The 24,454-nt window shown below is 49.2% G+C and overlaps 1 protein-coding gene across 1 annotated transcript in view; it reads right to left on the bottom strand.

Moving 5' to 3' along the window:
• Positions 1-16,636, bottom strand: part of LOC120922628 (exocyst complex component 3-like) — a 52,101-nt gene extending 35,465 nt beyond the window's left edge. Inside the window, exon 1 of the mRNA XM_040334714.1 lies at positions 16,533-16,636. Within this exon, the coding sequence (XP_040190648.1) occupies positions 16,533-16,636 (104 nt within the window). The remainder of the gene's footprint in view (positions 1-16,532) is intronic.
• Positions 16,637-24,454: the final 7,818 nt, after the last annotated feature.

Genomic DNA, 24,454 nt, shown 5'->3' with positions numbered 1-24,454 from the left:
CTAGCAGTAAGCCTGGACTAATGTGTGGCTTAATGGGCGATCTCAGGAATATTCCTCCTAGTGGAATATTGGGTGATGTTCTTATGGAAGAAGGGAATCTTTGACGGGGATACCGATACCGTCACAATTGGTTGGCAGCAGAGGGATTTTCCCTTCTACTCTCCTTTACACCCGGATTCCAAGCAGACACTGGAAGAACTACTGGAAGTTCGTGGAAGGATTGCTAGCAACAAAACCAAGCGGGTCATCATAGCAGAATCAATGGAGCTAGACCAGGAGGACAGGATTGCAGCAACGCCAGCAGTACAAGAGATGGAGACACCAGTGATTCAGGAGGAGGAATCGCCAGCCAACAAGCTAATGAGAGAGAAGCTAGCATGGTTCGGCCCGAACCCAACGACGGATGTGGTGCTGAAAGTGATGGACCTGTTAGCAGAGAAGGCTAAACAAATAAGAGACGCAGAACTACAGAAGGATAAACAAATAAGAGACGCAGAACTACAGAAGGATAAACAAATAAGAGACGCAGAACTACAGAAGGATAAACAAATAAGAGACGCAGAACTACAGAAGGATAAACAAATAAGAGACGCAGAACTACAGAAGGATAAACAAATAAGAGACGCAGAACTACAGAAGGATAAACAAATAAGAGACGCAGAGCTACAGAAGGATAAACAAATAAGAGACGCAGAGCTACAGAAGGATAAACAAATAAGAGACGCAGAACTACAGAAGGATAAACAAATAAGAGACGCAGAACTACAGGAGGCTAAACAAATGAGAGACGCAGAACTACAGAAGGATAAACAAATAAGAGACGCAGAACTACAGAAGGATAAACAAATAAGAGACGCAGAACTACAGAAGGATAAACAAATAAGAGACGCAGAACTACAGAAGGATAAACAAATAAGAGACGCAGAACTACAGAAGGATAAACAAATAAGAGACGCAGAACTACAGAAGGATAAACAAATAAGAGACGCAGAACTACAGGAGGATAAACAAATAAGAGACGCAGAACTACAGAAGGATAAACAAATAAGAGACGCAGAACTACAGAAGGATAAACAAATAAGAGACGCAGAACTACAGGAGGCTAAACAAATAAGAGACGCAGAGCTACAGTTAAAACTGGCAGCAGTCCAACAAGCAGCCGCACATTCTCCGAACAGTGAGTACAGCACAGCAGACGCAAGGAAGATTCTGTTTAGCGCTTTTAAAGCTTTTGATGAAAAGGACTGTGAAATTGATAACTACCTGGCGGATTTTGAGCGACAATGTAACCTGCACCGAATAGCTAGAGGAGAGTGGGTTGCAATATTGTCAGGCAAACTGTCAGGCAAAGCTTCTGATGCTTTCCGGACCGTGCCAGATCAGGATATCCATAGCTACGCCCGGGTTAAAGAAGTGCTCCTGGCTCGTTATGCAGTAACCCCAGAGTCCCACCGACAGAAGTTCAGGGACTCACGCAAAACCACGAAAGACTCTTATGCGGAATGGGCATGCCAGATGTCCCTGTCGGCCTCTAACTGGGTTAACAGCAGCCAGGCCACCACCGCAGAGGACATTTTGCAACTAATGCTCCTGGAGCAATTTTACAATCACATCCAGACGGACGTCAAAGATTGGGTGAGAGATCGCAGGCCCATGACTCTACCAGAGGCCGCGAAGTTGGCAGATGAATATGCGGATACTCGCAAGACAAACCAGGTCACACCACGGGTACAACCTCCACCACAAACGGTGCCCTCACACCCACCAGCCGCTAGATACCAACCTCCTAACAGACCGATGACATCTAGCCCTCGCTATCCACGCCAGGAGGACAACGAACAACGCTGCTTCCGGTGCAAACAGTTGGGTCACTTCAAGCAGAATTGCCCCATGAACGACAACACCAGATCAAATTGGTCTCAACCTGGGTACCGCCCACCAGCAGCAGCCCATTGTGTAGACTCGGCTTGGGATCCCCAGGAGCTGGGTCCGGAAGAACCATTGGACACCCCTTACGAAGCCCTCATGGTACAATCTGTTATTACGGACAACAGGGAACACCATTGTCAGCTGGTCATGGGCGACCGCCATGAGCCGGAGGGGCCTTGGAGGGAGCTGGGCAGAAAGAGGCACCGCCGGCTACCCTCCAAGAAGAAGAGGTCCTGGAAGCCGTATAACAAGCTGACCTGGGAGGATAAGAAGCGACTGGAGGAGAGGGAGTCGCAGCGGGCGTCCCAGATGCGGGCCGAGATGTTCACCAAGGGCCCACTGGTGGCCCCTTACACCACCACCCAGTTCCTGATGATGAAGGACCACGTGGAGAGCCTGCAGGACATGAGCAAGCAGGAGCTGATCCGTGAGTACATGGAGCTGGAGGAGTGCATAAGCCGCATGGAGGAGGAGAACAACCACCTGAGGTCACAGCAGGCTGACCCCCCCAGGCTCCATGAACTGGAGATGGAGCTGGAGAAGCTCAAAGAGGAGAACCGGCGGCTGCGGAGGGAGCAGGGGGTGGCTGACCCTATGGGGCACTGATCCAACTCCCCCCCGGACTCTGAGCACCAGTGCTACAGCATTTCAACAAATATAACTTTTTCTTTTCTTTTTATGAATCTCCTGTGACTGTCACTTCAGAGCCATAACCTGCCCCTCCCATAGCGGGACACCTAGATGGCGGCGCACAGACCCATTCGCCGTCTTCACACTGACTTCTGGTGACTCTGCAGATCGCACAAAGACTTGGGGACTGAACGGCGTGTGATCTGACGACCCGGTGGCATACCTGAGTCTGAAGCAGTTGCCAAGGGAGGTCAGTCATGCCAAACGGAGTTAACCTCGGACTAAAAGCTCTGAACCCGTCAACCCTACTGGACCAGGGAAGGTCCAACCGGGTTTGCCGGAGCAGGGAGAAAAAGGGGGGCCATTGTGATGCATTTGCCTATATGTCTCATTCTCCCTGCTTGCCCTGTGTGATTCTGTCCTGGCTAACAGGTTATTGACGTGCTAATGTCCCCTCACTATTTCTAAAGGTTAATTGATCTATTGTGTTGTGTGAAGGAGATCTGTGTTTAAGTGGCTTGTGTTAATTATTCTGATTGCTCCATTGTGGTAATTATCTCTCTATATGCGGGGTCGAGCGGTCTAGTTAATGTATTCAGTACAACTAGTACTCAGCGTCATTTATGTCATTGTCTAAAGAAATGTGTTTTCAGACTCGGCTCCGTCGTGTCTGCCTAATCATCTGTATGGAAGCCCCAGTGTGAGGGGGGCGGAGATTTGTCATTGTAACAGTTTTGGAAATGACATATAAGCTGTGTGATATAACATTAAAGTCTGTCTTGTTCTAGCAGTAAGCCTGGACTAATGTGTGGCTTAATGGGCGATCTCAGGAATATTCCTCCTAGTGGAATATTGGGTGATGTTCTTATGGAAGAAGGGAATCTTTGACGGGGATATCATACCGATACCGTCACACCATCCACCCAATACCCCCCACCCCCATGTCACACCATCCACCCAATACCCCCCACCCCCATGTCACACCGTCCATCCAATACCCCCCACCCCCATGTCACACCGTCCACCCAATACCCCCCACCCCCATGTCACACCGTCCACCCAATACCCCCCACATCACACCGTCCATCCAATACCCCCCACCCCCATGTCACACCATCCACCCAATACCCCCCACCCCCATGTCACACCGTCCACCCAATACCCCCCATCCCCATGTCACACCGTCCATCCAATACCCCCCACCCCCATGTCACACCACGTCCACCCAATACCCCCCACCCCCATGTCACACCGTCCACCCAATACCCCCCACCCCCATGTCACACCATCCATCCAGTACCCCCCACCTCCATGTCACACCATCCACCCAATACCCCCCACCTCCATCTCAGGCCGCGTACACATGACCGAGAAACTCGACGGGCGAAACACATTGTTTTCCCCGTCGAGTTCCTTGTTCGGCTGTCAAACAACTCGTTGAGCCAAATGTTCCCATTGCCCAACGAGGAAATAGAGAACATGCTCTCTTTTTGGCTCGACGAGTTTCCCGGCGGGTTTCTCGGCGAAAAGTGTACACACGAACGGTTTTCTCGGCAGAATACGTCTCCCATCGAGTTTCTTGCTGGATTCTGCCGAGAAAACCGGTCGTGTGTACGGGGCCTAACACCATCCACCCAATCCCCCCCCCACTTCCATCTAACACCATCCACCCAATCCCCCCCACCTCCATCTAACACCATCCACCCAATCCCCCCCACCTCCATCTAACACCATCCACCCAATCCCCCCCACCTCCATCTAACACCATCCACCCAATCCCCCCCACCTCCATCTAACACCATCCACCCAATACCCCCCACCCCCATGTCACACCATCCACCCAATCCCCCCCACCTCCATCTAACACCATCCACCCAATACCCCCCACCCCCATGTCACACCATCCACCCAATCCCCCCCACCTCCATCTAACACCATCCACCCAATCCCCCCCACCTCCATCTAACACCATCCACCCAATCCCCCCCACCTCCATCTAACACCATCCACCCAATACCCCCCACCTCCATCTAACACCATCCACCCAATACCCCCCACCCCCATGTCACACCATCCACCCAATCCCCCCAACCCAAAAAGTCTGTTGGAAATTCCGACGGGAAAATCGAGAACCAGCTCTCAATCAAATTCTGTCGGAATTCCAGACAGAAAAAGTCAGATGGAACCCACACACGTTCGGAAATCGCGACCAAAAGCTCACATCTAAGCGCGACACCTTCCATCACCCAGTCATACCTCCCAACACCTTCCATCACCTTGTCATAGCACCCAACACCTTCCATCACCTTGTCATAGCACCCAACACCTTCCATCACCTAGTCATAGCACCCAACACCTTCCATCACCTAGTCATACCTCCCAACACCTTCCATCACCTTGTCATACCACCCAACACCTTCCATCACCCAGTCATAGCACCCAACACCTTCCATCACCCAGTCATAGCACCCAACACCTTCCATCACCCAGTCATAGCACCCAACACCTTCCATCACCCAGTCATAGCACCCAACGCCTTCCATCACCTTGTCATATCACCCAACACCTTCCATCACCTTGTCATACCACCCAACACCTTCCATCATCTTGTCATACCACCCAACACTTTCCATCACTCAGTCATACCGCCCAACACCTTGTCATACCACCTAACACCTTCCATCACCCAGTCATAGCACCCAACACCTTCCATCACCTAGTCATAGCACCCAACACCTTCCATCACCTAGTCATAGCACCCAACACCTTCCATCACCTAGTCATAGCACCCAACACCTTCCATCACCCAGTCATACCTCCCAACACCTTCCATCACCCAGTCATAGCACCCAACACCTTCCATCACCTAGTCATAGCACCCAACACTTTCCATCACCTTGTCATAGCACCCAACACCTTCCATCACCCAGTCATAGCACCCAACACCTTCCATCACCCAGTCATAGCACCCAACACCTTCCATCACCCAGTCATACCGCCCAACACCTTCCATCACCTTGTCATAGCACCCAACACCTTCCATCACCTAGTCATAGCACCCAACACCTTCCATCACCCATTCATACCACCCAACACCTTCCATCACCTAGTCATAGCACCCAACACCTTCCATCACCCAGTCATACTGCCCAACACCTTCCATCACCTTGTCATACCGCCCAACACCTTCCATCACCTTGTCATACCGCCCAACACCTTCCATCACCTTGTCATACCGCCCAACACCTTCCATCACCTTGTCATACCTCCCAACACCTTCCATCACCTTGTCATACCACCCAACACCTTCCATCACCTTGTCATACCTCCCAACACCTTCCATCACCTTGTCATACCTCCCAACACCTTCCATCACCTTGTCATACCACCCAACACCTTTCATCACCTTGTCATACCACCCAACACCTTCCATCACCTTGTCATACCACCCAACACCTTCCATCACCTTGTCATAGCACCCAACACCTTCCATCACCTAGTCATAGCACCCAACACCTTCCATCACCCATTCATACCACCCAACACCTTCCATCACCTAGTCATAGCACCCAACACCTTCCATCACCCAGTCATACCTTCCAACACCTTCCATCACCTTGTCATACCACCCAACACCTTCCATCACCTTGTCATACCGCCCAACACCTTTCATCACCTAGTCATAGCACCCAACACCTTCCATCACCCATTCATACCACCCAACACCTTCCATCACCTTGTCATACCACCCACCTAACACCCCACCGCCATATCACATTACACTCCCCACCCTGGTCCCACCACCTACTAAACACCCCCTTCCCCATCACAATATCCAGGTAACATCCCCAACCATTCTGTCACACCATCCAATTATTAGATTTTTAGGTGAATCCGCTACTTGGTGTAATAAAGACTGTCTGTTCTCTAAAACTGGCCATACATCATACAATGTGCTTTAGATTTACCTTCAACTATGTAGTACTTAGGCCTGACCTCAAATTATCTGGTTTTGGTAAATCTAATGGAAAATTGTATAATGTATGGGCAGCCTAAGATATTATCTTCTGATAAGTCACAACGTAGACAATAGCATTTCCTCGCCCCCCCCCCCCAATGTGCAATGCTCCCCCGATAACATGATGCAGATTGCAGAAGACACATTTCATTTCAGAAGTGGATGATCTTCATCTATTACCGGCGCTATGTGGTCCCTGCAACATTCTTCATTCATAAAATGGGTTTCAGCGTGCGGAATGTAGTCAGGCATAGCGAAACATGCGGACAGAAGTGTGACTGGGGGCCGATATCAGTCTGAGATCCCTCAGGTCATTGGAGGAGAATCTGACCGGCAGCTGCCCAGTTTCTGACCTCCTCCATAACACCTTCTGACCTCCTTCATTCCTCCTTCTGACCTCCTTCATTCCTCCTTCTGACCTCCTTCTGACCTCCTTCTGATCACCTTCTGATCACCTTCTGACCTCCTTCTGATCACCTTCTGACCTCCTTCTGATCTCCTTCTGACCTCCTCCATAACACCTTCTGACCTCCACCATAACACCTTTTGACCTCCTCCATAACACCTTCTGACCTCCTCCATAACACCTTCTGACCTCCTTCTGATCACCTTCTGACCTCCTTCTGATCACCTTCTGACCTCCTTCTGATCACCTTCTGACCTCCTTCTGATCACCTTCTGACCTCCTTCTGATCACCTTCTGACCTCCTCCATAACATCTTCTGACCTCCTTCTGATCTCCTTCTGATCTCCTTCTGACGTCCTCCATAACACCTTCTGACCTCCTCCATAACACCTTTTGACCTCCTCCATAACACCTTTTGACCTCCTCCATAACACCTTCTGACCTCCTCCATAACACCTTCTGACCTCCTTCTGATCTCCTTCTGACCTCCTTCTGATCACCTTCTGATCACCTTCTGACCTCCTTCTGATCTCCTTCTGATCTCCTTCTGACCTCCTTCTGATCACCTTCTGACCTCCTTCATTCCTACTTCTGATCTCCTGACCTCCTTCTGATCTCCTTCTGACCTCCTTCTGACCTCCTTCTGATCACCTTCTGACCTCCTTCTGATCACCTTCTGACCTCCTTCTGATCACCTTCTGACCTCCTTCTGATCACCTTCTGACCTCCTTCTGATCACCTTCTGACCTCCTTCTGATCTAGGCTGCAAGATGAAGGGAAGGACCTCCAAGGTGATATTCTCTGAAATATTGCTTGTGCCATGCGCAACACAGGAAAGGCAGGGGGAGATTAGAGAGCTGAATGCATGGCTAAAGACCTGGTGTAGGAAGGAGGGATTTGGGTTTCTAGAGCACTGGGCTGACTTTTCATTGGGGTGCAACCTATATGCTAAAGACGGTTTGCACTTGAATGGAAGGGGGTCTGCTGTGCTGGGGGAGAGGTTTATGGGAATGCTGGAGGAGTATTTAAACTAGGATTGAGGGGGGAGGGTGAATTAGAATTACATCGAGCAGACAGGTCAGTTAGTGGTCAGACATTAATGGAGAGTGGAATGGGGATAGATGGGGGAAGGGTTATGGCAGGTGACAAGAAAGTTCCCATGTTGCAAACAGCCATTGGAAATAATAGTGCCATTTTTACTACTATAAATTATATGAAAAACACCAGAGAAAAATGTAACAATACATTTAAGTGTTTGTTCACCAATGCCAGAAGTCTGCCAAGCAAAACAGGTGAGCTTGAAGCTCTGGTGCATGAGGAGAGCTATGATGTAATCGGTATTGCTGAAACTTGGCTTCAATCCTCACATGACTGGGCTATTAATATTCCTGGCTATGCTCTCTTTCGGAAAGACAGGATAAAAAGGAAAGGTGGAGGGGTCTGTCTCTATGTGAGAAGTGACCTCGGGGTGAGCGTGAAAGAGAACCTGGTTGATGGAGAGTGTGATGAGGCTGAAGCATTATGGGTGGAACTGCATACAGATGTGCGTAGTTCAAAATTAATCATTGGAGTTTGTTATAAACCACCCAATGTTAATGAGGAGGTGGAGACTCAGCTCCTTGCACAGATGGAAAGGGCTGCAAGGGCCGGGACGGTGATAATAATGGGGGATTTTAACTACCCAGAAATTGACTGGATTAATGGCACTTCTGGGACAGTTAAAGGACAAAAATTTAAAAACCTATTGCAGGACAATTTTATGGTGCAGTTTATTGAGGCCCCAACTAGGAATGATGCTCTGTTGGACCTGATAATCTCAAACCATGCAGAGCTTATTACTAATGTTCAGATAAAGGAACACCTGGGTAGCAGTGATCATAACATGATTTCATTTAATATTAACTATAAGCAGGAAATACATACAGGAAATATTAAAACACTAAATTTTAAGAGAGCAAATTTTCCAAGGATGAGGGCTGCTCTCCAGGACTTGGACTGGGAGGGACTATTGGCACCGATGAACACAGAACAGAAATGGGAATTCTTCAAAAAGACTGTGTGGAACCTCACTGCAAAGTATGTTCCCATGGGCAATAAGTTTAAAAGGCTAAAAATAAAACCTATGTGGCTCACGGTCAAAGTTAAAAAAGCTATAAACAAAAAGAAAGCAGCTTTTAAAAAATATAAAAATGAAGGAACACTAGTGTTGTTTAAATGTTACAAAGAATATAACAGGATATGCAAAAAGGAAATCAAGGATGCAAAAATTCAAAACGAACGACAGATTGCAAAAGATAGTAGGACAAACCCCAAAAAATTCTTTAAATATATTAATAGTAAAAAGGTGAAGTCTGAGCATGTAGGCCCCTTACAAAATAATCTAGAGTGGGTGACTGGGGACAAAGAGAAGGCAAATTTATTAAATGTTTTCTTCAGCTCTGTGTATACAATGGAGCATGGGGGAGCTCATGTCCAAAATGGGGGTGGGAGTGACACAGCCTCAAATCCACAATGGCTCAAAAGTGATATGGTCCAGAAATATTTAGACAGAATAAAGGTGGATAAAGCACCTGGACCTGATGGCATCCATCCACGGATCCTAGGTGAGTTGAGCTCTGTCATTTCAAAGCCACTGTATCTAATATTTAGGGACTCATTAATGACAGGAATAGTACCACTGGATTGGCGCAGGGCCAATGTGGTGCCCATATTTAAAAAGGGAACAAAGTCTTTACCAAGTAACTATAGACCTGTTAGTTTAACTTCTATAGTTGGGAAGATACTGGAACGTTTAATAAAAGACCACATGGATGAGTTCTTGCAGGAAAAAAACTATTTAAGCAGCAGACAACATGGATTCATGAAAGACAGAAGTTGTCAGACAAACCTGATTTCCTTTTATGAAGAGGTAAGTAAAACCCTGGACAGAGGGGTGGTGTGGGCGTGGTATACTTGGATTTTGCAAAAGCGTTGGATACAGTTCCGCACACACGGCTCATGTGTAAGGTAAGGTCTACAGGATTGGATATATCAGTTTGTAAATGGATAGAAAATTGGCTGAAAGACAGAATTCAGAGAGTCGTGGTTAATGATTCTTACTCTGAATGGTCCAATGTTATCAGTGGTGTACCCCAAGGTTCAGTGCTGGGACCCTTACTTTTCAATATATTTATAAATGATATTGGGTCTGAGATCAAAAGTAACATTTCTGTCTTTGCAGATGACACCAAGCTATGCAGTGGAATAACGTCCTTGCAGGATGTCTCCAATTTACAAGCCGACCTCAATGCTCTGTCTAATTGGGCGACTAAGTGGCAGATGAGGTTTAATGTAGATAAATGTAAAGTTATGCACTTGGGGGCTAAGAATATGCATGCATCATACATACCAGGGGGAGTACAACTGGGGGGGTCTGTAGTGGAGAAAGATCTGGGGGTTTTGGTAGATCATAAGCTCAATAATAACATGCAATGCCAAGCTGCGGTTTCCAAAGCGAGCAAAGTCCTTTCTTGTATTAAGAGAGGTATGGACTCCAGAGACAGAGATATAATTTTGCCCCCCCCCCCTGTACAAATCATTAGTAAGACCTCATCTGGAATATGCAGTCCAGTTTTGGGCACCAGTTCTCAAAAAGGACATCGGAGAACTGGAGAAAGTGCAGAGAAGAGCAACCAAACTGATAAGAGGCATGGAGGAGCTCAGCTATGAGGAAAGATTAGAGGAACTGAATTTATTCTCTCCTGAGAAGAGGAGAATAAGGGGGGATATGATCAACATGTACAAATATATAAGAGGTCCATACAGTGAACTTGGTGTTGAGTTATTCACTTTACGGTCAACACTGAGGACAAGGGGGCACTCTTTACGTCTAGAGGAAAAGAGATTTCACCTCCAAATACGGAAAGGTTTCTTCACAGTAAGAGCTGTGAAAATGTGGAACAGACTCCCTCCAGAGGTGGTTCTGGCCAGCTCAGTAGATTGCTTTAAGAAAGGCCTGGATTCTTTCCTAAATGTACAGAATATAACTTGAGTATTAAGATTTGTAGGTAAAGTTGATCCAGGGTAAATCCGATTGCCTCTCGGGGGATCAGGAAGGAATTTTTTCCCCTGCTGTAGCAAATTGGATCATGCTCTGCTGGGGTTTTTTGCCTTCCTCTGGATCAACTGTGGGAATGGAGTTGGGTGTATAGGATTTTACTGTGTTTTTTATTTTTGTTTTTTTATTTTTTGTGGTTGAACTGGATGGACTTGTGTCTTTTTTCAACCTGACTAACTATGTAACTATGTAACTATGATCACCTTCTGACCTCCTCCATAACATCTTCTGACCTCCTTCTGACCTCCTTCTGATCTCCTTCTGATCTCCTTCTGACGTCCTCCATAACACCTTCTGACCTCCTCCATAACACCTTTTGACCTCCTCCATAACACCTTTTGACCTCCTCCATAACACCTTCTGACCTCCTCCATAACACCTTCTGACCTCCTTCTGATCTCCTTCTGACCTCCTTCTGATCACCTTCTGATCACCTTCTGACCTCCTTCTGATCACCTTCTGACCTCCTTCTGATCTCCTTCTGATCACCTTCTGACCTCCTTCTGATCACCTTCTGATCACCTTCTGATCACCTTCTGACCTCCTTCTGACCTCCTTCTGATCTCCTTCTGATCTCCTTCTGATCACCTTCTGACCTCCTTCTGATCTCCTTCTGACCTCCTTCTGATCACCTTCTGATCACCTTCTGACCTCCTTCTGATCACCTTCTGACCTCCTTCTGATCTCCTTCTGATCACCTTCTGACCTCCTTCTGATCACCTTCTGATCACCTTCTGATCACCTTCTGACCTCCTTCTGACCTCCTTCTGATCACCTTCTGATCACCTTCTGATCACCTTCTGACCTCCTTCTGACCTCCTTCTGATCTCCTTCTGATCTCCTTCTGATCACCTTCTGACCTCCTTCTGATCACCTTCTGATCTCCTTCTGATCACCTTCTGACCTCCTTCTGATCACCTTCTGACCTCCTTCTGATCACCTTCTGATCTCCTTCTGATCTCCTTCTGACCTCCTTCTGATCTCCTTCTGACCTCCTTCTGATCACCTTCTGACCTCCTTCTGATCACCTTCTGATCTCCTTCTAATCACCTTCTGATCACCTTCTAACCTCCTTCTGATCTCCTTCTGACCTCCTTCTGACCTCCTTCTGATCACCTTCTGACCTCCTTCTGATCACCTTCTAACCTCCTTCTGATCACCTTCTGACCTCCTTCTGATCTCCTTCTGACCTCCTTCTGATCACCTTCTAACCTCCTTCTGATCTCCTTCTGACCTCCTTCTGACCTCCTTCTGATCACCTTCTGACCTCCTTCTGATCACCTTCTGACCTCCTTCTAATCACCTTCTGATCTCCTTCTGATCACCTTCTGATCACCTTCTAACCTCCTTCTGATCACCTTCTGATCACCTTCTGATCACCTTCTAACCTCCTTCTGATCACCTTCTGACCTCCTTCTGATCACCTTCTGATCTCCTTCTGATCACCTTCTAACCTCCTTCTGATCACCTTCTGACCTCCTTCTGATCACCTTCTGATCTCCTTCTGATCACCTTCATTCCTACTTCTGATCTCCTTCATTCCTACTTCTGATCTCCTTCTGATCACCTTCATTCCTACTTCTGATCTCCTTCTCATCTCCTTTATTCCTACTTCTGAACTCCTTCATTCCTACTTCTGATCTCCTTCTCATCTCCTTCATTCCTACTTCTGTTCTCCTTCTCATCTCCTTCATTCCTACTTCTGATCTCCTTCTGATCTCCTTCATTCCTACTTCTGATCTCCTTCTGATCTCCTTCATTCCTACTTCTGATCTCCTTCTGATCTCCTTCATTCCTACTTCTGATCTCCTTCTGATCTCCTTCATTCCTACTTCTGATCACCTTCATTCCTACTTCTGATCTCCTTCTGATCTCCTTCATTCCTACTTCTGATCTCCTTCTGATCTCCTTCATTCCTACTTCTGATCTCCTTCATTCCTACTTCTGATCTCCTTCTGATCACCTTCATTCCTACTTCTGTTCTCCTTCATTCTTTCATTCAACACTAATAACACTGAACCTTGGGGTACACCATTAAAAATGTCTGAATCCTGGGGTACACCACTAATAACAACGAATCTTGGGGCATCCCACTAATAACATTAGACCTTGAAGTACACCTCTAAAAACACTGAACCTTGGGGTACACCTCTAATAACACTGAACCATGGGGTACACTTTTTTTGAATTTCTGAATCTTGGGGTATCCCACTAAGAATATTGAAACTTGGGGTACCCCTCGACTAACACTGCATCTTGGAGTACACCTCTAATAACAATGAACATTGAGTACACAACTAATAACATCAAACTTTGGGGTACACCACAAATAACACTGAACCTTGGGGTACACCACTAATAACATTAGACCTTAAAGTACACCTCTAATAACACTGGACCTTGGGGTACACCACAAATAACACTGAACCTTGGGGTACACCACTAATAACATTAGACCTTGAAGTACACCTCTAATAACACTGAACCTTGGGGTACGCCATTAAAATTTCTGAATCCTGGGGTACACCACTGATAACACTGAACCTCAGGGTACCCCACAAATAACATTAGCCCTTGAAGTACATCTCTAATAACACTGAACCTTGGGGTACCCCACTAATAACACTGAACCATGGGGTACACTTTTTTTGAATTTATGAGTCTTGGGGATACAACACTAATAACACTGAACTTGGGGTACACCACAAATAACACTGAACCTTGGGGTACACCACTAATAACATTAGACCTTAAAGTACACCTCTAATAACACTGGACCTTGGGGTACACCACAAATAACACTGAACCTTGGGGTACACCACTAATAACATTAGACCTTGAAGTACACCTCTAATAACACTGAACCTTGGGGTACGCCATTAAAATTTCTGAATCCTGGGGTACACCACTGATAACACTGAACCTCAGGGTACCCCACAAATAACATTAGCCCTTGAAGTACATCTCTAATAACACTGAACCTTGGGGTACCCCACTAATAACACTGAACCATGGGGTACACTTTTTTTGAATTTATGAGTCTTGGGGATACAACACTAATAACACTGAACTTGGGGTACACCACAAATAACACTGAACCTTGGGGTACACCACTAATAACATTAGACCTTAAAGTACACCTCTAATAACACTGGACCTTGGGGTACACCACAAATAACACTGAACCTTGGGGTACACCACTAATAACATTAGACCTTGAAGTACACCTCTAATAACACTGAACCTTGGGGTACGCCATTAAAATTTCTGAATCCTGGGGTACACCACTGATAACACTGAACCTCAGGGTACCCCACAAATAACATTAGCCCTTGAAGTACATCTCTAATAACACTGAACCTTGGGGTACCCCACTAATAACACTGAACCATGGGGTACACTTTTTTTGAATTTATGAGTCTTGGGGATACAACACTAATAACACTGAACTTGGGGTACACCACAAATAACACTGAACCTTGGGGTACACCACTAATAACATTAGACCTTAAAGTACACCTCTAATAACACTGGACCTTGGGGTACACCACAAATAACACTGAACCTTGGGGTACACCACTAATAACATTAGACCTTGAAGTACACCTCTAATAACACTGAACCTTGGGGTACGCCATTAAAATTTCTGAATCCTGGGGTACACCACTGATAACACTGAACCTCAGGGTACCCCACAAATAACATTAGCCCTTGAAGTACATCTCTAATAACACTGAACCTTGGGGTACCCCACTAATAACACTGAACCATGGGGTACACTTTTTTTGAATTTATGAGTCTTGGGGATACAACACTAATAACACTGAACTTGGGGTACACCACAAATAACACTGAACCTTGGGGTACACCACTAATAACATTAGACCTTAAAGTACACCTCTAATAACACTGGACCTTGGGGTACACCACAAATAACACTGAACCTTGGGGTACACCACTAATAACATTAGACCTTGAAGTACACCTCTAATAACACTGAACCTTGGGGTACGCCATTAAAATTTCTGAATCCTGGGGTACACCACTGATAACACTGAACCTCAGGGTACCCCACAAATAACATTAGCCCTTGAAGTACATCTCTAATAACACTGAACCTTGGGGTACCCCACTAATAACACTGAACCATGGGGTACACTTTTTTTGAATTTATGAGTCTTGGGGATACAACACTAATAACACTGAACTTGGGGTACACCACAAATAACACTAGACCTTGAAGTACACCTCTAATAACACTGATCCTTGGGGTACACCACAAATAACACTAGACCTTGAAGTACACCACTGATAACACTGAACCTTGGGGTACGTTTTATTTATACAAAGTAAGGACGTCTTGTCTGATTGGTTGATAATATTGATCCCTGTCACCCACACATAGAAGATATTCAGGAATCTGCTCTGTGCGGATTGGTGGAACGATTTGCGTTTGGTCGGTCTGAATATTCGGACAATCGTTCTGATTTGCTCTCTATCGCGTTTCCCGTCGTACTTTTTGCACCTTTCATGTGAAATAATGCCCTGATTCCCGGTCTGCCGCCATTCTAGCCCTCTCCTCTGATTGGTCATTTAATCTCGGAATGGTGACACTACACTCGGAGAGCCCATACATGGCAGATCCATCATGGCTGCCACCTCTTTGGCCTTTCCCATAATCCCCCGGAGCCGGTGTGCAATGATTTTCCCCCTACTGGTTGATCTTCATCACTCAGGACAACTTCTCCTATCACTACATGACATGGGACTACAACTCCCAGCATTCTACAGCTGCTCAGTGCTCCCCCCTCACCTTTCCTCCCTCCTCTGTCAGCACAGGAAACCTTTCAACACAGCGGCCGGTTCCTCCGGCACACAAAGAGTTATCAGTCCCACTGGTCCCGTATTTCCTCCTCTGCCTGTACGGTATTCCCTGCACCAACAACTCCCTCCACTCACCCCAGAATCTACGGGACACAACGACCTCCACCAACCCCCCCACCATGATGAACGTGGAGCCCCCCATGATGAACGTGGAGACCCCATGAAGAACGTGGAGACCCCCATGAAGAACGTGGAGACCCCCATGATGAACGTGGAGCCCCCCATGATGAACGTGGAGCCCCCCATGATGAACGTGGAGCCCCCCATGATGAACGTGGAGCCCCCCATGATGAACGTGGAGCCCCCCATGATGAACGTGGAGCCCACCATGATGAACGTGGAGCCCCCCATGATGAATGTGGAGCCCCCCATGATGAATGTGGAGCCCCCCATGATGAACGTGGAGCCCCCCATGATGAACGTGGAGCCCCCCATGATGAACGTTGAGCCCCCCCATGATGAACGTGGAGCCCCCCATGATGAACGTTGAGCCCCCCCATGATGAACGTGGAGCCCCCCCATGATGGACGTGGAGCCCCCCCATGATGAACATGGAGCCCACCACTCACCCGCCTGCCGAGCTCCTGGCCTCAGTGCATCTCTCGCCTGATTCTACGACTGATGAAGTGGATATAAATGGAGACAGGAAACCTCCCTTCCCATCCCGTCCCATTCCTGTCACCTCTTCCCCCTCCCCATCTACAGGAAACCTTGGCCAGTCTCAAGGAAATGCCAAGGTCTCTTGACCTAGTGGCCGCCATCTTTAAATATACCGCTGAGGAAATGGAAGGGATGTGAAAGCACAAAAAACAAATTGACGAATGAAAACATTGAAGGAAAGTGTTTTGTTTTCTCTCAATAAGAAGAATTATTTGTCTGCAGAACATTCCGAACGCCTTGAGTCACTTCTCCATGATGGTCACCGGGGGGGGGCAGATCCCACCGACGCCAAGCTATGGAAGACACACAAGTCCTGACAGTTCTTGGTGAAGTTCTTGGAGGTTCGGTGTAGACCCGAGTCACCCCCCTTCCATCACAGCTTCTTCACACAGGTGCACCGCTTTGTGACCCATGAGATCAGAGCATGCAGACCCCCGAGGTGCAGCACCCCAAAACTTTGAGACTGATTAAAAGAATATTACTCCATTAGAGACCCTCCTAAGAGAACCCCAAACCCCCAGACTGATAGGTGGGAGACCCCTAGTTGGAGCACTTCAAACCCCCACACAAATTTTAGGGATACTATACAGTTGATACCCTCCTAGTCCTAGGAATACCCCAAACCCCCAGACTAATTGGTGGGAGACCCCTTGGTGGAATACCCCAAACCCCCAGACTGATAGTGGGAGACCCCTAGTTGGAATACCCCAAACCCCCAGACTGATAGTGGGAGACCCCTAGTTGGAATACCCCAAACCCCCAGACTGATAGGTGGGAGATCCCTAGTTGGAATACCCCAAACCCCCAGACTGATAGTGGGAGATCCCTAGTTGGAATACCCCAAACCCCCAGACTGATAGTGGGAGATCCCTAGTTGGAATACCCCCAGACTGATAGTGGGAGACCCCTAGTTGGAATACCCCAAACCCCCAGATTGATAGTGGGAGATCCCTAGTTGGAATACCCCATACCCCCAGACTGATAGTGGGAGATCCCTAGTTGGAATACCCCAAACCCCCAGATTGATAGTGGGAGACCCCTAGTTGGAATACCCCAAACCCCCAGACTGATAGTGGGAGACCCCTAGTTGGAATACCCCCAGACTGATAGTGGGAGACCCCTAGTTGGAATGGAATACCCCAAACCCCCAGACTGATAGTGGGAGACCCCTAGTTGGAATACCCCAAACCCCAGACTGATTGGTGGAAGATTCTTTAGGTGGAGTACTCCAAACCTCTATTGTGCTTTAGGGGGTGCTATACCAGTGGGTACCCCACTATATGAAGTACCCCATACTACCACCCTGGTTTCAGGGATGCTATACAAGTGGGGACCAACACCCTCGATGGAGTACCCCAAAATAGCACACTTATTTTAGGTATAGGAAATCATTGGGGACCCTCCTAGCTGGAGCACCCTAAACTAACACACAGATTGGTGGGAGATCGCTCAGTGGAGTGCCCCAAACCCCCAGACTGATTTAGGGATATATTGTACCATTGGGGACCCCCCTAGATCGACTACTTCAAACTCCCAGACTGATTTCAAGCTTACAACACCAGTGGGAACCTCTTACATAGAGTACCCTGAGCTCCCAGTCTGATTGGTGGGATATTAGACCATTGGAGACTTCCTAGGTAGAGTGCCCCTCTTAGGTAAAATACCCTGAACCCAGTCTAATTGGTGGGATATCAGACCATTGGAGACCCCCTAAGTAGGGTACCCTGAACCTCCAATCTAATTGGTGGGATATTAGACCATTGTAGACCCCCTAGGTAGAGTACCCTGAACCCCCAATCTAGTTGGATGGATAGTAGACCATTGTAGACCCCCTAGGTAGAGTACCCTGAACCCCCAATCTAGTTGGATGGATATTAGACCATTGTAGACCCCCTAGGTAGAGTACCCTGAACCCCCAATCTAGTTGGATGGATATTAGACCATTGTAGACCCCCTAGGTAGAGTACCCTGAACCCCCAATCTAGTTGGATGGATATTAGACCATTGTAGACCCCCTAGGTAGAGGACCCTGAACCCCCAATCTAGTTGGATGGATATTAGACCATTGTAGACCCCCTAGGTAGAGGACCCTGAACCCCCAATCTAGTTGGATGATATTAGACCATTGTAGACCCCCTAGGTAGAGGACCCTGAACCCCCAATCTAGTTGGATGGATAGTAGACCATTGGGAAATTCCTAGGTAGAGTACCCTGAACCCCCAATCTAGTTGGATGGATAGTAGACCATTGGGAAATTCCTAGGTAGAGGACCCTGAACCCCCAATCTAGTTGGATGGATAGTAGACCATTGTAGACCCCCTAGGTAGAGGACCCTGAACCCCCAATCTAGTTGGATGGATATTAGACCATTGTAGACCCCCTAGGTAGAGGACCCTGAACCCACAATCTAGTTGGATGGATAGTAGACTATTGTATACCCCCTAGGTAGAGGACCCTGAACCCCCAATCTAGTTGGATGGATAGTAGACCATTGGGAAATTCCTAGGTAGAGGACCCTGAACCCCCAATCTAGTTGGATGGATATTAGACCATTGTAGACCCCCTAGGTAGAGGACCCTGAACCCCCAATCTAGTTGGATGGATATTAGACCATTGTAGACCCCCTAGGTAGAGGACCCTGAACCCACAATCTAGTTGGATGGATAGTAGACCATTGTATACCCCCTAGGTAGAGGACCCTGAACCCCCAATCTAGTTGGATGGATAGTAGACCATTGTAGACCCCCTAGGTAGAGGACCCTGAACCCCCAATCTAGTTGGATGGATATTAGACCATTGTAGACCCCCTAGGTAGAGGACCCTGAACCCCCAATCTAGTTGGATGGATAGTAGACCATTGTAGACCCCCTAGGTAGAGGACCCTGAACCCCCAATCTAGTTGGATGGATATTAGACCATTGTAGACCCCCTAGGTAGAGGACCCTGAACCCCCAATCTAGTTGGATGGATATTAGACCATTGTAGACCCCCTAGGTAGAGGACCCTGAACCCACAATCTAGTTGGATGGATAGTAGACCATTGTATACCCCCTAGGTAGAGGACCCTGAACCCCCAATCTAGTTGGATGGATAGTAGACCATTGGGAAATTCCTAGGTAGAGGACCCTGAACCCCCAATCTAGTTGGATGGATAGTAGACCATTGTAGACCCCCTAGGTAGAGGACCCTGAACCCCCAATCTAGTTGGATGGATAGTAGACCATTGGGAAATTCCTAGGTAGAGGACCCTGAACCCCCAATCTAGTTGGATGGATAGTAGACCATTGTAAACCCCCTAGGTAGAGTACCCCTGAAGGCACACTGATAGATTCTGGGAGATGGGTGGCAGGAAGGACATTGACATGGACATTGGTGGATCTGGAGGATGTTGGGTCAGTCTGGGGAGTTGAGGAACCTGATGGTTCAGGACCTTGTGACCTGCAAACACTGGAAGGTAAATAAACAATAGATCCCGTCCCATCTGATACCCCCGCGGAGGACAGAACACAGGGAGAGGATAATACGATACAATGATAACCCCGACTGGGTGACATTCATGTTCTCTCCTATCTCAGTGCTGCTGATCTCCTGCAGCCTCCTTGCAGCACTTCCTGTCAATGGCTGCATAGGATGGGATTCCTGAAGGTGGCCTCAGAGGGTCATGTCTGTGTAATGTGTGCAGCCTCCATACAGGGCCGGGTGACAACGCAGGAACACAATTAGGAGAAAGGGACAAAGGTTGTCACCCTATAAAAGGATTTGTGAAAAATGACATCAATATGTTGAAGATTTCTTAGGATTGGGTTTAACATGAGAAGCTTCTCATTATTCCGATCATAATAGTGATAGAGAGGAGGAGGCGGTCCCCCGGCAAGTATTGGCAGACATAGTACCCGGGGGACGTCTCCAGAGGAACCCCCAAAAGACAACATTGGATGGGAATCCTGGAAGAGATTTCTCCACAATTATATGATATAGGAATTAGAATGATTGCGGATGAGAGGCGTGTGATTGACTGTACCCCAAACCGGCCTCTAGGAGGCGCAATCCCCCATTGTCTATAGTCTGTACCCCAGACCGGCCTCTAGGAGGCACAATCCCCCATTGTCTATAGTCTGTACCCCAAACCAGCCTCTAGGAGGCGCAATCCCCCATTGTCTATAGTCTGTACCCCAAACCAGCCTCTAGGAGGCGCAATCCCCCATTGTCCATAGTCTGTACCCCAAACCAGCCTCTAGGAGGCGCAATCCCCCATTGTCTATAGTCTGTACCCCAAACCAGCCTCTAAGAGGCACAATCCCCCATTGTCTATAGTCTGTACCCCAAACCAGCCTCTAGGAGGCGCAATCCCCCATTGTCTATAGTCTGTACCCCAAACCAGCCTCTAGGAGGCACAATCCCCCATTGTCTATAGTCTGTACCCCAAACCAGCCTCTAGGAGGCGCAATCCCCCATTGTCTATAGTCTGTACCCCAAACCATTCTCTAGGAGGCGCAATCCCTCATTGTCTATAGTCTGTACCCCAAACCAGCCTCTAAGAGGCGCAATCCCTCATTGTCTATAGTCTGTACCCCAAACCAGCCTCTAGGAGGCACAATGTCAGAGAAGCATATGATAAAGAAACATATTATACTTTGAACACTAGATGGCAGCAAAGTTGACAGTGAGAAGCTGTCAGAGAAATCACATGACCTTCTGGCTGCCTATAAAAGCTGAGCAAGTGGTCAGAGGAATTGCTGGTTTGTCTTTCAGTGCCCTGCTATCTTGTGACCCGGATTGTTCTGGACCTACTCTGCCTGCTTCCTGTGTTTGACCCTCGGCCTGCTTAAATGACTACCTCGCTTGCGTCCCAGCCTGGCCTCTCACACCGGATTGGTTCCCAGCTGACCACGACACGGTGCTCCAGTTTACTTTCAGTGGTCACCACTCAAGTCACCTAAACCTGCTGGGCGACCTGTGCCTCTCGGGGCCCTCCACCTACTGTATCACCTCCAGGGTTGGCCTGCGCTCAGCTGCAAGGGGAGTCGCTCTCAGCATCTCGGCCTCGGTGAGTACCCCTGACACGCAATCCCCCATTGTCTATAGTCTGTACCCCAAACCGACCTCTAGGAGGCGCAATCCCCCATTGTCTATAGTCTGTACCCCAAACCAGCCTCTAGGAGGCGCAATCCCCCATAGTCTATAGTCTGTACCCCAAACCGACCTCTAGGAGGCGCAATCCCCCATTGTCTATAGTCTGTACCCCAGACCAGCCTCTAGGAGGCGCAATCCCCCATTGTCTATAGTCTGTACCCCAGACCAGCCTCTAGGAGGCACAATCCCCCATTGTCTATAGTCTGTACCCCAAACCAGCCTCTAGGAGGCACAATCCCCCATTGTCTATAGTCTGTACCCCAGACCGGCCTCTAGGAGGCGCAATCCCCCATTGTCTATAGTCTGTACCCCAGACTGGCCTCTAGGAGGCGCAATCCCTCATTGTCTATACTCTGTACCCCAAACTGGCCTCTAGGAGGCGCAATCCCCCATTGTCTATAGTCTGTACCCCAAACTGGCCTCTAGGAGGCGCAATCCCCCATTGTCTATAGTCTGTACCCCAAACCAGCCTCTAGGAGGCACAATCCCCCATTGTCTATAGTCTGTACCCAAACCAGCCTCTAGGAGGCGCAATCCCCCATTGTCTATAGTCTGTACCCCAAACCAGCCTCTAGGAGGCACAATCCCCCATTGTCTATAGTCTGTACCCAAACCAGCCTCTAGGAGGCGCAATCCCCCATTGTCTATAGTCTGTACCCCAGACCGGCCTCTAGGAGGTGCAATCCCTCATTGTCTATAGTCTGTACCCCAGACCGGCCTCTAGGAGGCGCAATCCTCCAAAATTAGATTTCTGTGCTTAGTAGAACAATGAAGTTGGGTAAAGTATCATGAACTGTCTAAATATGGTTGGTGCGCTATCCCTTTAAATAGAAATTAAAGGGGAAGTACACGCTGATTGATTTTAATATTTTTTTTATCCTGCAAAGTAAAGGTATAGTATGTGGGGGAGGTGCATGACATACTAACACTTACCTGCCCCCCTCACATCTGTATATAGTGGTGCCCCCTCACACCTGTATATAGTGGTGCCCCCCTCACACCTGTATATAGTGGTGCCCCCCTCACACCTGTGTATATAGTGGTGCCCCCCTCACACCTGTGTATATAGTGGTGCCCCCCTCACACCTTTGTATAGTGGTGCCCCCCTCACACCTGTATATAGTGGTGCCCCCCTCACACCTGTATCAGCAGTCATAATCTGCTCTGGGAGAAGGAAGAGGGGAAAGATGGAATGTTTGGAAGAGAAGTGAGGTGGAAGTGTCAGGAAGGAAAGGTTTCCCACACATGGGAATCATCAGAATGAAGAAGAAAACTGATTACAATGGGCCCTCCCGCCTAGTGCTGGGCCTTCCCTCCTAGTGCTGGGCCCTCCCGCCTAGTGCTGGGCCTTCCCGCCTAGTGCTGGGCCCTCCCCCTAGTGCTGGGCCCTCCCGCCTAGTGCTGGGCCCTCCCGCCTAGTGCTGGGCCCTCCCGCCTAGTGCTGGGCCTTCCCGCCTTGTGCTGGGCCTTCCCGCCTTGTGCTGGGCCCTCCCGCCTAGTGCTGGGCCTTCCCGCCTAGTGCTGGGCCCTCCCGCCTAGTGCTGGGCCTTCCCGCCTTGTGCTGGGCCTTCCCCCTAGTGCTGGGCCCTCCCGCCTAGTGCTGGGCCCTCCCGCCTAGTGCTGGGCCTTCCCGCCTAGTGCTGGGCCTTCCCGCCTAGTGCTGGGCCCTCCCGCCTAGTGCTGGGCCTTCCCGCCTAGTGCTGGGCCCTCCCCCTAGTGCTGGGCCCTCCCTCCTAGTGCTGGGCCCTCCCTCCTAGTGCTGGGCCCTCCCTCCTAGTGCTGGGCCCTCCCGCCTAGTGCTGGGCCCTCCCGCCTAGTGCTGGGCCTTCCCGCCTTGTGCTGGGCTCTCCCGCCTAGTGCTGGGCCCTCCCTCCTAGTGCTGGGCCCTCCCGCCTAGTGCTGGGCCTTCCCGCCTAGTGCTGGGCCCTCCCTCCTAGTGCTGGGCCCTCCCTCCTAGTGCTGGGCCCTCCCGCCTAGTGCTGGGCTCTCCCGCCTAGTGCTGGGCCCTCCCTCCTAGTGCTGGGCCCTCCCGCCTAGTGCTGGGCCCTCCCGCCTAGTGCTGGGCCCTCCCGCCTTGTGCTGGGCTCTCCCGCCTAGTGCTGGGCCCTCCCTCCTAGTGCTGGGCCCTCCCGCCTAGTGCTGGGCCCTCCCTCCTAGTGCTGGTCCTTCCTCCTAGTGCTGGGCCCTCCCGCCTAGTGCTGGGCCCTCCCTCCTAGTGCTGGGCCCTCCCGCCTAGTGCTGGGCCTTCCCGCCTAGTGCTGGGCCCTCCCCCTAGTGCTGGGCCCTCCCGCCTAGTGCTGGGCCCTCCCGCCTAGTGCTGGGCCCTCCCTCCTAGTGCTGGGCCCTCCCTCCTAGTGCTGGGCCCTCCCTCCTAGTGCTGGGCCCTCCCTCCTAGTGCTGGGCCCTCCCTCCTAGTGCTGGTCCTTCCCCCTAGTGCTGGGCCCTCCCTCCTAGTGCTGGTCCTTCCCCCTAGTGCTGGGCCCTCCCGCCTAGTGCTGGGCCCTCCCGCCTAGTGCTGGGCCCTCCCTCCTAGTGCTGGTCCTTCCCCCTAGTGCTGGGCCCTCCCTCCTAGTGCTGGTCCTTCCCCCTAGTGCTGGGCCCTCCCGCCTAGTGCTGGGCCCTCCCGCCTAGTGCTGGGCCCTCCCTCCTAGTGCTGGGCCCTCCCTCCTAGTGCTGGGCTCTCCCCCTAGTGCTGGGC

The sequence above is a fragment of the Rana temporaria genome, unplaced genomic scaffold (assembly GCF_905171775.1).
Source record: "Rana temporaria unplaced genomic scaffold, aRanTem1.1, whole genome shotgun sequence".
Lineage (NCBI taxonomy): Eukaryota > Metazoa > Chordata > Amphibia > Anura > Ranidae > Rana > Rana temporaria.
The sequence above is the reverse complement of the archived record's forward strand: the minus strand, read 5'-3'. Positions and strand labels throughout refer to the sequence as shown.